This window comes from Scardinius erythrophthalmus (assembly GCF_964197995.2).
Source record: "Scardinius erythrophthalmus genome assembly, chromosome: 10".
Taxonomy (NCBI): Eukaryota; Metazoa; Chordata; class Actinopteri; order Cypriniformes; family Leuciscidae; genus Scardinius; species Scardinius erythrophthalmus.
Genome location: NC_138230.1, coordinates 38,072,249 through 38,087,713, shown reverse-complemented (window position 1 = coordinate 38,087,713; position 15,465 = coordinate 38,072,249). Strand labels below are relative to the sequence as shown.

Here is a 15,465-nt window from a genome sequence, read left to right as displayed (position 1 = left end):
TTATCTCACAATTCTGACTTCTCAGAATTGCGATATATCAAGTCAGAATTTTGACTTTTTTTCTCAGAATTGCGAGATATGAAGTCAGAATTGTGAGAAATAAAGTGGCAATTCTGAGAAATAAAGTCAGAATTGTGAGAAATAAAGTGGCAATTCTGAGAAATAAAGTCACAACTGCGAGATATAAAGTCGCAATTGAGAGATATAAAGTCAGAATTGTGAGATAAACTATTCGGAGGTAAAAAAAAAAAAAAGTCTGTCTTTTTTTTCCTTAGAGTTGGACTTTATATCTCACAATTGTGAGTTTATATCTCACAATTCTGAGAAAAGATGTCAGAATTGCGAGAAAAAAAAAAGTATTTATAACACGCAATTGCGACTTTATATCTCGCAATTCTGACTTTATAACACGCAATTGCGACTTTATTTCACGCAATTCTGACTTTATATCTCGCAATTCTGAGAAATAAAGTCAGAATTGCAAGATGTAAACTCGCAATTGTGAGATAAAAAGTCGCAGTTATCTTTTAAAATGTTTTATTCTGTGGCGGAAACAAGCTTCCATAAAAACTGGCCCTAAATAACATATTAACAAACAAATTAAATGTGGTTGGTCGGTTTTGATGTCATTTAAACTAGGGCTGGATGATTAATCGAAAAGTAACCGAAACCGAAATTCAGAGCCTATAACCGACGTAATTTTACCAAGTCGGTTATTTCGTTTTTTTAATCCTATTAATATTTCCGCCCACTGTGTGTTAATGTACTTTCCCCTTAAAACATATTACCGCGTGTGTAGTCACGTGACTCCGCCGCGCCCAGTCTGCGACATTGAAGCAACATAACGTTAGTCAACTCAGCAACAGCCGGAGCCGCTTGTACCAAAGAAACACGCGGTGTCCGTCATTTGGACACATTTTGGCTTCAATAAAGACGACACCGAACAAACTCAAGTCAAATGCAAACACTGCAGAAAAACTGTTATAGCGACCAAAGGTAATACTACCAATCTGTTTCAACACTTGGAGCACAATCACATTACCGAATATGAACAGTGCATGGCTCAAAAAAAGAGAGAGACTTATAAATGCCCAGCAACAAGTGCCTCCACAAAGCAGGTGTCGATAAAACAAGCATTTACAAATGCTACACAATATGAAAAGGATTTTATAAGACGTTTTTATTTCAAGCATTGTATGCTTTGTTTGATTCTATTGTTTGAAATATTTAATAAGTGAGCATTAATAGCTATCTGTGTGTTTCCTTATTTTAGAATGCACTCTTTTATTAGAAAAAATAACCGTGGACATATTTACAGTATAAGCCTTGCCAGTGACCTATAAGAAAGAAAAAAAAAAGTACATTAAAAAAATCGTTCAATAATCGTAATCGAGGTAACTTGTTCGATTAATTGCGATTATGATTTTAGCCAAACTCGTCCAGCCCTAATTTAAACATTCTCTTCCTGTTTCTGTTGGTGATTTTTGCCAGATTAAGCTGCAAAGTGCCATTTTGAAATCCCTCAGAGATAACTTAAAAATACTTAGTTTTTTCTTCAGCTTTAATTTCTCCCCCTCTTCTTTTGACCTTTAATCATTCCTTAAGGGCCATAAATGTGATTTGGTGATTGGTAAACTCAACAGGAGAGGCATTGGAGACTCTAAGTACAGTCCACAGCCAGCAGGATTAAACCACATGAAGGTCAAAGCTTTTGCCCATGCCTTGGTCTCTTCTTTCCCAACCCCTAATTCCCAGCTCTGGACTCAGTGGTTGGGAGTCTGATTTGTTTTGTCACTTCAGAGGGAGAGCGCACTCTTTCCACACCCACCTCTCTCTCTCTCTCGCTCTCTTATGATTCACAGTCATTAAAATACTGGAACTTTGGAGCTTTAAAGTCACCCTGACCCATGCTCAGCCACCGGGCCTGAGCAGAATATAAAGCAGCGGAGTGATTGATCTGCTTAAGTATCTGCAATTAAGCCGCCACTGTGTGTGAGACAGGCGCTGTGCAACACCACAGATCCCAAAATCAACCTCTACCACAGAAGTCTGCAATCAAACATGAATGGCGAGCGGAGAGATCGAACATAAAAGAAGTTAATCACGTCTCACACCACATTTTTAACCCCTCTGTTTGACCAGCTAGAAGGGAATTACTGTTATTAGGCCATTTGGCTTGTCAAAATCCAATCTTTTTTTCTTTGGACTTGACTTAGTTTTCCAAACCTCTGACTTTGTTTAAGGAAGGTAAGCTCCTATTGTTTTTTTTGTTTTTTTTGTTACCATGTAACGGCATAGAGACTTGGACCAATTAACCTTTGTGGTGATCTTTATTTGGATAGTGATAAACTGAGTGCTGAATCCATATTGAGAATCTACGTGAGAAGCCCTTGCACTTGACTTCCCCGCTCCAATGTTATAGAAATTTTCGATTAATCTAGGAAGTTCATTGGATGGGGATCAAGAACTCATTTATAGCTGCACTCTTGTGGCACTTCCGATCAAAATCTAATACTAAGACGAGGGTGAAAGGGGGTATTGAACTTGCAATGATGCCCTTAAAGAATCTCAAATCAATCCGTGTTTGACTTTCAGACCTCTTTGCCAGGTGCAAATTGTTTCTCTTAAAAAGAAAGGAAATAAAAGAGTGGGACTGGGTGATGCAGGGGTTGCCAGGCTCTTTTCAGCTTGCCCTAATAGCATATTTATGAGTGCTCTAATCTATAATGACATTTTCGATACCACCCCTGCTCTGTTACTTACACGATCCTGATCCATTCCCTCGGATAATCACTATACGTTAATGGGGCTGACTTGAGCCTGAATTGCTTTTTAACTCAAATGGACATCTCAATTGCTGCATTGTGGGATACACATAAGAAAGAGAATGAGAGTGATTCTTTAAAAAGATTATGGGTGTAGGAAAACAATGGGGGAAGTGCTTTATATGCTTGACTGGCTCCATCATCTTCTTTTCTACTTATGTACTCATGTTCTGTTTATGTAGCTTCACTTCCGATCATTAACCCTCAAAGACCCAAATATAGAAAAAAAATGTTTCCACCTTTTACATGTTGTTGTAGGAGGTCTCAAATGATGAAATAAATGGGGTTTTAATTTTTTTTACATTTTAGTAAGTTTTTAGGGAAATTGTTGTAATGCAATGGCTTGTTGGGTTGCAGAATTTCAGTGATGTCACTCATTGTTTGTCTGAACAAATGTTGAGAACATCTAAGGGTTCATTTGCAGGGTGTGTACTGCTTATGTAGACCAATAACAGTAGCCTATATAATTACACAATATTAATAATTGGACAAGTCATATTTTTATGGATACCATTTTTTTATAAAAAATATGTTCAGATTGTATTTACAAAACCTGATGAACTAAATGAAAACTTTGGCAATTACATGATTTAGCTGTTCATAGCCATATTCATTTATGATAGTCCCTTAGGCAGTTCTTGTCCTCCGAGAAACTGAGGCGGACATTTCACTTGCTGCAAAGTGTGTTGATGTAGCTTTTACCACGGTGTCTGCAGCCTCCTCTATTTTGTTCATGTCTTCTGACACACATTTTTGGAAATAATCCTGGGGAGTTTGACGGGAGACGGCATCATTGGTGATATCTTGACCTGAAAAATCAGTGTTAGGACTGATAAAATCCTTTTTCATGACTTGATTGTGTTGGCGTGTGTTGGATTATGTCCACACAATCATCAGATGGGCCATCACTGGGTTTGTTTATTTTCCTTTTCCAGTTCACAGGCATCTTCACATTCTTCTTCATCACTTGCATCAGAATTCATTTAAAGATCACTGTTCCTGTTTTGTACGGCATCAATGACATTATTGTAGATAATAAGGTTTTCCTGGCTGGTGGCATTCTGAAATAAAAAAATAAAAATAAAAAAACCTGGATATTTTCCATATGCCAATAATACTTACACATTTGAAAGAATTCACACATTCCAAAGAATTCACACAATACTGTCTGGCTAGTTTATTATGTCCTCTACTTATCATGCTAATAGCATGTATACCCACCCTCCACACACACACACACACACACACACACACACACACACACACACACACACACACACACACACACACACACACACACACACATGTCTGGTTTACTATCTTTGTGGGGACTCTCCATAGACGTAATGGTTTTTATACTGTACACACTGTATATTCTGTCCCCTTACACTAACCCTACCCCTAAACCTACCCATCATAGAAAACTTTCTGCATTTTTACATTTCCAAAAAAACTAATTCTGCATGATTTATAAGCTTGTTTACCCATGGGGACCTCAATTTAGGTCCCCACTGTAACACGAGTCCCCATGAGTCTGTGTGCATTCAGGTTTAAGTCCCCACCGGGATAGAAAAACAGGTACACGCACGCACGCACGCACGCACGCACGCACGCACGCACGCACGCACGCACGCACGCACGCACGCACGCACGCACGCACGCACACACACACACACGCACACACACACACACACACACACCAGAACATTATCACCTGTCCCTCATGCAGCAAGCAGATATTTGGGCAAACAGGCAAAGCCCAGAAAAGAAAACAGGACCAGTTAAATATATGTAATAAATGATAAGATACATATATTGCTACACAAATACTTTCAAATTCTCAAATCCTTAATTCAACTTGAACTTTTCATTTAATAATAATACAATTTTGATTAAAACTCAGTTGTAACGTATATGATCAAAATAGATCGTAATGCGCAAGGTGCACACAGGCAAGTTTTGCTACCCCTTTCAACCAGTATTGTAAAATTACAACATTGACATTTCAAGCTCAAAATCTAATATAAATAAAGCATTCAACTGTATCTTAATATCTGCATGATCTAGACATATTACTAATCAGATAAAACATATTTTCATCATTTTGATGATTTCAAATCATTTTACCTACTTGAATGTTGATTTATCCAGTCCAGTAAAACATGATGATGTGTTTCAAGTCAAGTTCGCAGGTTGTGTGAGCTCATGGCCAGGTAAATAGGCCTATTCATAAAATCTTCCATCAAATAGCATTGCAAGGCTGAACAATATGACCTATTAGTTGTGTAAATGTGGTCTTAGAGAGAGAGAAAGTTACCAGACAGAAAAAAAAAAAAAAAAAAAAAACATCTGCAGGTTTATTTTAGTAGAGCTCAAATTGATGTAATATTCCAACAGTGGGCCTTACAGGGGTTAAGTATGTCTGGTAAACGCTATTATACACATAATCTCATTGTGCAGGTCTGGCTTTAAACTCATGTACATGAGTGCACTTTCAAGTTACTGCTATAGTACTTCCTGTCTGGTAACTATATAGTTCATCCATCATATTGATCTGGGAGATTTCCAGGTCTGTCTTGGAGTTTTTCAGCTCTAGTCAGGCACATGCAAGATCATTAAATCGGTGTGAATATGAAATGGGAATGGGATAAAGGTCACCATGTGCCTCATTTTCAAGAAATGTCCACTGTCAATCAAAAGCTTTAATGATTTATTGATGGTGAATGCTTACAGTACATGCTAATAAAGTGGTCTTATGACATTGTAAAAAAAATAAAAAATACTAATAATAATTTAATGAGTGTCAAAGACTTCAGACCGTCTGCATACTATTTTTTTGTCTTTAAATAATTCGTAGATGGAATAATCTGAGATCAAAAAATATAAAATCGTCTACCGACTATAAAAGCTTGAGCTATTTTCTCATAAGAACAGAATGATCTGCACGCCTTTTCTATATATGTCTTCAGATTCTTTAAGTGGACTCCATTTTTAATAACTTTGTGTAGGAGATTAAAATGATTCACAGAGGGCCGAAGACTGAAGAATGTCTTTTACAGTACAAGATTTAATCTTAGATAAAAACTAATAACAACAACAATGCTTTTAGTTTAAATTCCTTCCTTCCTTACTCCCTTATTAACAAACAAACAAACAGAAAACTTCATTTTGCAAATGTAATGCATATTAATGTAGCTTTTCTATAACAATACTAGTATTTTTAAGTTGAACCAATACTAAACTGCAAATAAATATTTATGTAATTGTCACATTTGCCCTATTATTATCTAATTATTTCCAATGGTGTGTGGATGATTTCATCACACTTAACTATGTCAAGATGAGTTTTCATTTACTTACAAGGATCAGTTAGTTGATTGTTGTGATTTTTAGATGTCAGCACTTGGCACATTGCTGTAATATTTCATTATAATAATTGTTTTTCACACCACACTTGCATTCTTTTTCTCGACATCTGCGGTAGAGCTTTACTTTGTGAGAATTGTGTTTGTTTTAGTATAATCTGGCAAGATTTAAACATTTTGACATGTTTTTTTCTCGGCTTTGGTTTAATTGGACATAATTATTAAAAATATCATTTTCCTGTGGTAGAGAAAACCCTCGGCTAAGAATCAGTCGACTGACTCATTTTAAAAGATGTTAATGAAGAGTGTATTCAATATTTGAACAAAGCTTTTACAGCTGTCTTACAAATGATAGTTTCATACAGCGAAAGTGTCAAAAAACTCTAAACAACTATTTTCGTTGTGGAAAATATCTTAAGATCTTGCTCTCAGAAAGTGAAGAGAGTAAATGAGAAAAGTAATGAATTCTAGATAAGTAATAGAAAGATGTGAATCCTTCCCAATGTGTGAAAACAGAAGCTCACTGTGACCCATGTCTTTCCACCTGTTCCAGTGCGAGAACTAAAGCTGGCAATAGAGCAATAAAAGATGCAATCTGCACCAAGACTTACTTAATATGTCCGGTGGTTGGCATCATAAATCAAGTCTAATGTCATGTGACAAGTAGTCAGAATTCAACGCCACTTCCATTATTCTGGCAGGCCTCAAAGGAAAAAGGGGCTAGAGAACGTGGGGATAGTAATAAATAAATAAATAATGTGCTTGAGAGGATGAAAACTAATTTCAGTAAAGGCGTACCTGTTGGTGATTGATTCTGTGGAAGGCATTAATCTTGTTCTCACAATCTCCATGCCCATCAGTTACTGTGAAGATGGTTTTACCATTACATGGGGTGTCACGGGTTAACCATGAACTGTTTTAGGGACACAAAGTTTAGTCAGGAATTGTGTTACTCCTTTCACCAGTATATGTTGTGGTTTAGATGTTTATTATTATTATTTGTAGATTTTGTATCACTTTAGGTCTTCATAAAAGGGGTCAAGATAACCTGTGTTAATTTACTTTGTAACTTTAACTCACTAAATTTAAATATAATATAATTAATGCGTTGTCAATTTTAGGTTTTGTACAAACCAGTACAAATAAGTAAATAAATAAAATAGATGGTTCTCATAATTCAAAAGAAAGCAATGTTTTGACTTTTGCCTGGTCATTTTTTTCCCTTAAAAGAAATAGTGTACAAACTTCCCAAAATCCATGGACAGAAAGGTAAAAAAAAAAAAAAAAAAAAGGGAAAAATCTGATATACGCTTGCATATACCCTTTGCATATATCCATGTTTGAAAGGATAATAAATAATCTGCAAACATTGGCAATAAATTCATTCATTCATTCATTCATTCTAATTGTGTAGTGTTGGCTATTCAAGAATAGTAATGATACCATGTCCTGCTCCTGAAGTTTCAGCATAGTTGAGCTGAACAGGCCTACAAGAGCGATTTCGCCAATCCCCAAGATGCCTAACGGAGATGTTCTGTCAGTCTTGTTCCTGCGTCCCATGAGATCACTGGGCCTGTTTCAGTTAATGAGCCCCAACTGCGCTAATGTGTGTTAAAATAGGACTATGTGATTCCCTGCTGTTTAAACATCACAGCATTATGACAGGCACCGGTGCATCAGTAGCGCTGTGGTACCCTTCATTCTCTATGATTACACCCTTGGGCTTCAAGCTTTGACACTACAACAGGTCCACATGCCTGACATTCGAAGGAATATACTCTGGCTACAACACTGTGAGAGAACTCATTCACTACGATTAGACTCACTGTGTTTCCTTGACCACTATTATTGTTGTGCGGAAGAATGAAAAACAGGCAAAGTACATACTTGGGCTGTCAGAAGGATGGCATTTACTAGTGAGATGTACTTGAAAAGAAACACAATGTGGCTCAATTTGGCTCATCAGTGATGAAAAAGCTCTTTTGGCTTTCAGCCTCTTTGCTATTGTGGGTAAATAAAGTGGTTTAGGGTGGAATTACTATAATTATAAAATGTGAATCAGTCAGCAAACTGCAAAGTTAAAACCTGATTTAAATATTGCAGGATACTGTGTACAAGTGCTCCAGACTATCCTTTGAGAGCAGTCGCACCAGCGCCACTAAGCTCTACAGATGGTGGCGCCAGCACCTGATTTTGGTAGCAATGGGTGGGTTTTAATCATAAAGTTAAATTAAATCATACAATTACTATTGTTTTGCATTAATAAGTGTAGTTACTAATAATATTACATGTTTGTTTATTGGAAATTTTACTTCTATAAAAAACTAATTTTTATAAGGAAAATGTAAATATTCTACTCTTATTAAATGTACCATTGTTCTTCTACTATAGTATCATACACATCTGACCGACAGCTTTGTTGATTAAAGGTGCGCACTTTACTTGCTTTCTGTGTAATTCAGTCACAATTTGAAGAAATGTTTTTGTTTTTCACAAGACCTCCTACTTTTTTCCATATATTAGGGAGTGGTAATGGCTGATAAGTCTGCCGCCAACTTCTGGTTGTTGTAGTTGCAATTTCCAAACACGTTCTGACTGGGTCTCCCAGCACTGTGTAGTAATGGTGTCGCGTGATCAACGATTGGCACGTGAGTAAACCTGTTATGAGCTTGCGCTGTGCTATCTATTATTGCTCCGGGCTGATAAAAGGTTTGCGCTGCGCAGTTTAGATGAGTAGCGAGGTTTCTTTCCTCTTTCTATGCAACAGAAATGTGTGCTCTTATCAGTTGGGCAACGTGGTGGTGGCACCAGTGTGACCTCTAAATAAATTTTGTCACACCGGTGGAAAAAAGGTCACAGTCTGGAGCCCTGTGTTCAGAATTGTAAGCTTTTTTAACATTTTGACCATGTTTTCTAGAGTAATTTTACTGAATGTTTAGCAAACTACTTTTATATATATATATATATATATATATATATATATATATACGTTAACCTGTTGTCGCAACTGACCCCCACTGGCATGCCCGTCGTCACTTTATTTACCTATGTTAATATTCACTATGTTATGAATGCTGACAAATGATGTGTCTTTTGAACTGTTTTTAACAATGAGAGCTCTCTGAACTGCAATGCATGAGTTACTCCGAGCAGTGGCTCCAGGAAGTCCAGTTAGCTTCACTAACAAGACTGGTCATGAAAAGGAACCCAAGTGACACATTAAGTGACTGTAATGTGCCACATATGTAACCATCACAAAATGACTTTTCTAGCATATGTTTTTATGACATTGAGCCATGATGTCTATTAGTTAATGTAGATAATTCAATGAAACTCTTTTACGTCTAATCACGATCTGCATGTTTCTTTTTGGGTCTCGTTTTCCTTGCCAACTTATACCAGATAATTGTTTTGTGTCTTTGATGGTTTGCAAGTAAAATATATTAAAAGCGAAGAAAATCACTTTTCATAGGCTCGTCCACAGAATGAGAAGTGACTTAAGCAACAGACGCACATATTGCATGCAGTCATTTAAATGTTAATGATTTCGTTTGCAAAAATAGTTAAAGTGTTAGTGACTCAGACCCATTTTTATCCCCTTCCCTCAGCGCTGGTGGCTGGTGGTTGGTCTGAGCAGGAGAAGAAGTTAAAAATACTTCATTGCATCAGATGTGCAATAAATAGGAAACGTGGACTAAGCTCTTGTAAACTATTCATACCTCCTCACTCGTCTGTTTCTTTCTCTCTTCCTCTCTAGGTCTGTCTTTCTTTGTGTTTGTAGGGCTTGTTGTGCCAAATCTGACATTTGGTAAATACTACAAGGATGAGCTTACGTTTCTCTGTCAGACAACTTTCTGTTTCCTTCTCAGCTTATGTGATTAACGCTCACTAAAATAAAGAAGCTGTCCGACTGTGCCTGTGTTATCTAAATAATTAACACTAATTCTGACAGTCCCAAGACCTGAGCACTGGTACATCTAAGCTTAGGGCAGACAGGATGTATGTATGTATATATGTATGTGTATTATTATCTATAACTATTATTATCATATAATACTTTTTTATTAGATCATGTGATTGTGAAGATGCTTGTACTTTAAATGTTCTTCAAATTAAAGCTAAATTGTTTCAGTGTTTCACAGAGAAAGTAAGTAGAAAGTTTTCTACACTCGATAAATCCCGTCTTCTCTTCATATTACAGGTTTACTGGTCCAAATCTGCCATCGCCCATCATCAGCAGCAAGAACTGGCTGAGACTCCACTTCACATCCGATGGAAACCACAAACTGAGAGGCTTCAGTGCTCAGTATCAAGGTAAGAGATGGGCTGTCGTGGGACTGGTGCCTTTACTGGTGTAAGTCTATGTAACAAGACAGAGAAACAGCTCAGGGGTCCTAGCTGTCAAAAACATCTGGAAAAAGAGAGAAACATACTAACAGAGGAGAGACAGAGAAAGCGAAAGGTTAGATATATGCAGGGCTGTTTTCACAACATATTCTACTCATTCTTCTCTTCACAAGTTTGTGTTTCCTCATTTTAATTTCAGATTAATAGAGTTTTGAATTAATGTACACATTTATTTATATAATATTATATAATTAAAAAACATAATACCTTTTTTTGATACCAATAGTTCTTTCAGCCTTGTTCCCTCATGTTCTGTCAAGGCCTTTTTTAAAAGCTTAAAAACATATATGGGCCGGTATATGCACTTTTCATTTAGTTTAATGAGACTTGAAGCGAAAATAAGAGGTTCTAATTTGTTTGAAAGACGTCTCTTATGCTCACCAAGGCTGCATTTATTTGCTCAAAAATACAAGAAAATTTTAAAATGTAATTTATTCCTGTAATGGTAAAGCAGAATTACTCCAGTCTTCAGTGTCAAATGATCCTTCATAAATCAATCTTATATGCTGATTTGCTGCTCAAAAAACATTTCTTATTATTTTCAATGTTGAAAACATTTTTGATACATTTATTTTCCAGGATTCTTTAATGAATGTTCGAAAGAACAACATTTATTTGAAATACATATATTTTGATATATTATAAATGTAATGCATCCTTGCTGATAAAAAGTATTAATTTCTTTAAAAAAAATGGTACAAACGGTAGTGTACTTTACAAAAATAATTTACATTAGAGCATGAGTGTTAATATATTTTACAAAAATAAAGAAGTGTGAAGTCCGCACACTGATGTTAACTGCTTCCAAATGGATTTTATTAGACAAGGCAACGTTTCGACCCTCAGGTCTTCATCAGGCACAATATTAATGTGAAGTAAAAACAACCTTAAATAGACAGGTGATCAGCCTAATTGGGCACACACACACAGAAACATGTAACAAGTACAGATCATGTGACAATCATGTGTTTTTTTTCCACAATTCCTTTAGTGATTAGACTTAATCACTTATTTATTTAATTTTTTGACACTATCCCTTTAGTGAATAGACTTAATCACTTAGGGTTTTTTTTTTTTTTTTTTTTTTTTTTTACTATTCCCTTTGTGAATAGATTTAATGATTTTATTTATTTATTTTTTGATACTATCCCTTTAGTGAATAGACTTAATCATTTATTATTATTATTATTATTATTATTATTATTATTATTATTATTTTTTTTTTTTTTATATGATTTGTATTTGTCACTTGATCTGTACTTGTCACATGATCTGTACTTGTCACATGATCTGTACTTGTTACATGTTTCTGTGTGTGTGTGCCCAATTAGGGTGATCACCTGTCTATTTAAGGTTGTTTTTACTTCACATTAATATTGTGCCTGATGAAGACCTGAGGGTCGAAACGTTGCCTTGTCTAATAAAATCCATTTGGAAGCAGTTAACATCAGTGTGCGGACTTCAGACTTCTTTATTTTTGTTTATATCACTTAGTTGTCCTGCACCTGAACCCTAATCTGGGTGTTTGGGATGTGCACACCAGCGTCGTGTTTTTGACTCCCCTGTTAATATATTTTACCATCCATTTCATCCATTACAATCCATTTCAAAGACCCCCCCCCCCCCAACCCCAACCGTTGCAGAAAACCTAAAAAGGTGTAGAGATTCACCATAGATTCACTGCAGCTGTTTGCTATCTGTAGTCATCATGTGCCCCGCAGAGTTTTCCCCTGTCTGCGGTTAGAATTAAATTAGTCATTTCAAAAATTTCAAAGTCAAATTATTTGAATCATCTTGGTTAAGTGTTATCAAGCCAGTTAAAGGTCATGAATACCCCCAACACCTGACACATAGACACACACACAGAGATACACACACACATCAGCTGTGCTACTGGCACACTCTCATCACACTCTCAAGTTCAAAGGTCACCACTCAAAGGAGATGAGCAGAGGAACGGGATTAGTCAGCTCAGCTACGGGAACCAAAGACGGAATCTGCAGGAATTTCACCTCCTCCATAAGCAGATCAGAGTGATGGGATGGGATTACAGGACTGGAGTTTGATAAATAAATACTTTTAGAGTATCAGGAAGAGAGAAAGAGAGCTAAGCTCTTAATTAGATTTTCCACTGACCTTTCTCTTTTTATTTTGCCTCCCTTCCTCTCTCCAACCTTTAGTGAAATGCTCTGCAATGAATAACATCCAATAAGGCACTCTGTACATAACAAGCTACTTAGCTTCATCACAATCATTTTCAGACTCTGTCAAAGATTAGGTGTGGAGAGACAGGTTAACATGATTTGAGAGAGAGAGAGAGAGAGAGAGAGATGCTCAAATAAAACATTTGATCTTATCTTTTATCGACATCTTTGTGTCCATCTATTTCATTTCTTACAATTTCTATCTTTTATACATTTTGTGAGATGCCGCATTCACATTACATAGGTCAGGTGACCCAATTCCAATTTTTTCCTCCCATGTGGCACAGATCAAATATGATCCGAGAACTATTCATTTTTGCCATTCTGTTTGAAAAAAAAAAAAAAAAAAAAAAAATGAAATGAGACACTTCACCTTTCAGGTAGTTGCAAATGTAATTGAATCAATATGCTCTATTTTAATAGATTTTTTTACTATTCGGTTTTGCTAAAACAGCTGATTGCTGATAGCTGATGAACTTCTCCATTACAAAATGCTTACCCAAATGCTGATTTTCTATCTAGAGCATTTAAATGCTGAATCTTTAAAACAATGTAACAGAAAACAATGACTGCATGTGGCTGTGCGTATGAATGCATGCTGGCATTATTTTGTCTCTTTTTCAACAAACATGCTGAGCTTTGTTCACACACAATAGGCTTTTTTGCACAAGTATGACAGTTTCTTTGAAAGACTGTAATTGTAATTACAATGCGGTTCATGATTTGTAATGCCTAGCAAGCATCTGGCCTATGATTAAAGTTTATTCCTCTTTTCCTTATCCTTCTTGCTCTCAAATAAAAATGTTATAATGCTTTTGACTTTCAGTGAAGAAGATGACAGAGCTGAAGTCCAGAGGGGTGAAGATGCTGCCAAGTAAAGACAACCACAGCAAGATATCAGTTTGTAAGTCAACCTATTCATGCACAAGAAGGACGTTTTCCTAAATCAATATTGCGTTTACATTTATGCACTTGGCTGATGCTTTTATCCAAAGCGACTTGCGTTTTGAACCTATGACCTTGGCATTGCAAATCTTGGCAAATCTCAATTTATGAATAATTGTATTCAGTTGTAACTATGTAGAACATTAATCTTAAAGTATATACTGTACATATTAAATTGATCAAAAGTGACAGTAAATACATTTATAATGATGCAAAAGATTTCTATTTGAAATAAATGCTCCAATGCACCAAATAAACATGTTAGAATAATTTTGTTACGCATCATGTGATACTGAAGACTAGAACTGAAAATTCAGTTTTGCTATCACAGGAATAAATGGCTTAATTTTAAACTTTAATAATATTTCAGAATAGTGTCATTTTTATATTGTATTTGTGATAAAAATGCAGCCTTGTTGAGCATGAGAGACTTTCATAAATATATAATTATATATTTCATAAGAATGTTGATTCAGAAATGTGTCCTGTTTACTCAATGTGTTTTATATGAAGCATGAATGAACGGAAAGGAAACACAAATCTGAATTCTGAAACCTTACAATATGTAATCATTTAAAGCCAAAGCTTTCTTAATTTTTCCAGATGAATTGTAAGGGTTTTTGTGTCAGTGTGCATGTGCTGATTCCGTTATCCATGGATTGATGAAAGCAGTACCACACTTGCAGCGTATCCTCGTGCTCGGCACGAACACACAACCTTGAACATTGACGTTATCTTTATTCTACGCTATGTCAATTGGAAACAAATGGAGATATTTTTCTCCCTTAGGCCAGAGGGGAGGGAAAATAAGTTGCCGTTTCCGTTGTTGGCAAACAAAGAAAGAAAAAGCTTATCAAGGGCTGGGGTAATTGCTATGTGTGCTGAGAGTCTTCTTCAGCCTGCTTTCTTCTGTTATGCCATCTTTATTTACATTTCTATTACCTCTGCATCATTGTGAGAAAATGTCAGCCAGCTCATGTGAGCATGTGCCCATTGAGGGTGTCATCTGGGATCTCAATACCGTCACCGTGGCCGGCAGTGTCTCAACGGCAGCGCTGACAAGCTTGGCCTTTTGTCCCACATCAATATGCATGAGGGCCGGCACCCAGGCGCACCTCGGCCAATCAACATGTGTCACTTCAGGTTTTCCCTCCACTGTCTTCTCCAGCCTCCTAGCCACCTATTACAGAAGCCGAGGCTACTGCCAACCTCTTTGACCCCGCGTGTCATTTCCACTTCCTGCAGGGCTGGATGACTTCAGCTTGTGTGATGCCAAGGAAAATTTTGTACTCACATAATGATGTCTGAAAATATCTTGGCATTCTTGGGAGGACTGATTTATTATTTTGTTCATTCAATAAACCTCCTGGGCAGGCTTTGTAGAATACATTTACAGATGGCCTTGCTCTCTTTACAAGGTAAATTCACGCTGATGTTCAGACCAACTGCACAATTGCAGGTGTGAGACTGCTTTTATGCAACAGTTTAGTAAACCAGATATTAATGTTGAGCACCTTACATTTTAAACAAAATTTGGCCAGTTATTTCTGTTCTTTTTTTCTCTGTACCGACAAAAATAGTAGGGTAAGATGGGAGAAAGGGACCCTTAAGAAAAGTGTGCATTTAAATAAAGCAAGTACAGGATGATGATGCTTCTTTCAGTATATTATAAAGAGACATAGATGGAAGAATTTGCTAATTTAGTTATTATTGCACAAC

The 15,465-nt window shown here is 36.4% G+C and overlaps 1 protein-coding gene across 1 annotated transcript in view; it reads left to right on the top strand.

The window, feature by feature from the left end:
* Positions 1 to 15,465, top strand: part of csmd2 (CUB and Sushi multiple domains 2) — a 323,103-nt gene that overhangs the window by 161,836 nt on the left and 145,802 nt on the right. Inside the window, 2 exon segments of the mRNA XM_081376365.1 lie at positions 10,392 to 10,504; positions 13,628 to 13,705. Of these exon segments, the coding sequence (XP_081232491.1) occupies positions 10,392 to 10,504; positions 13,628 to 13,705 (191 nt within the window).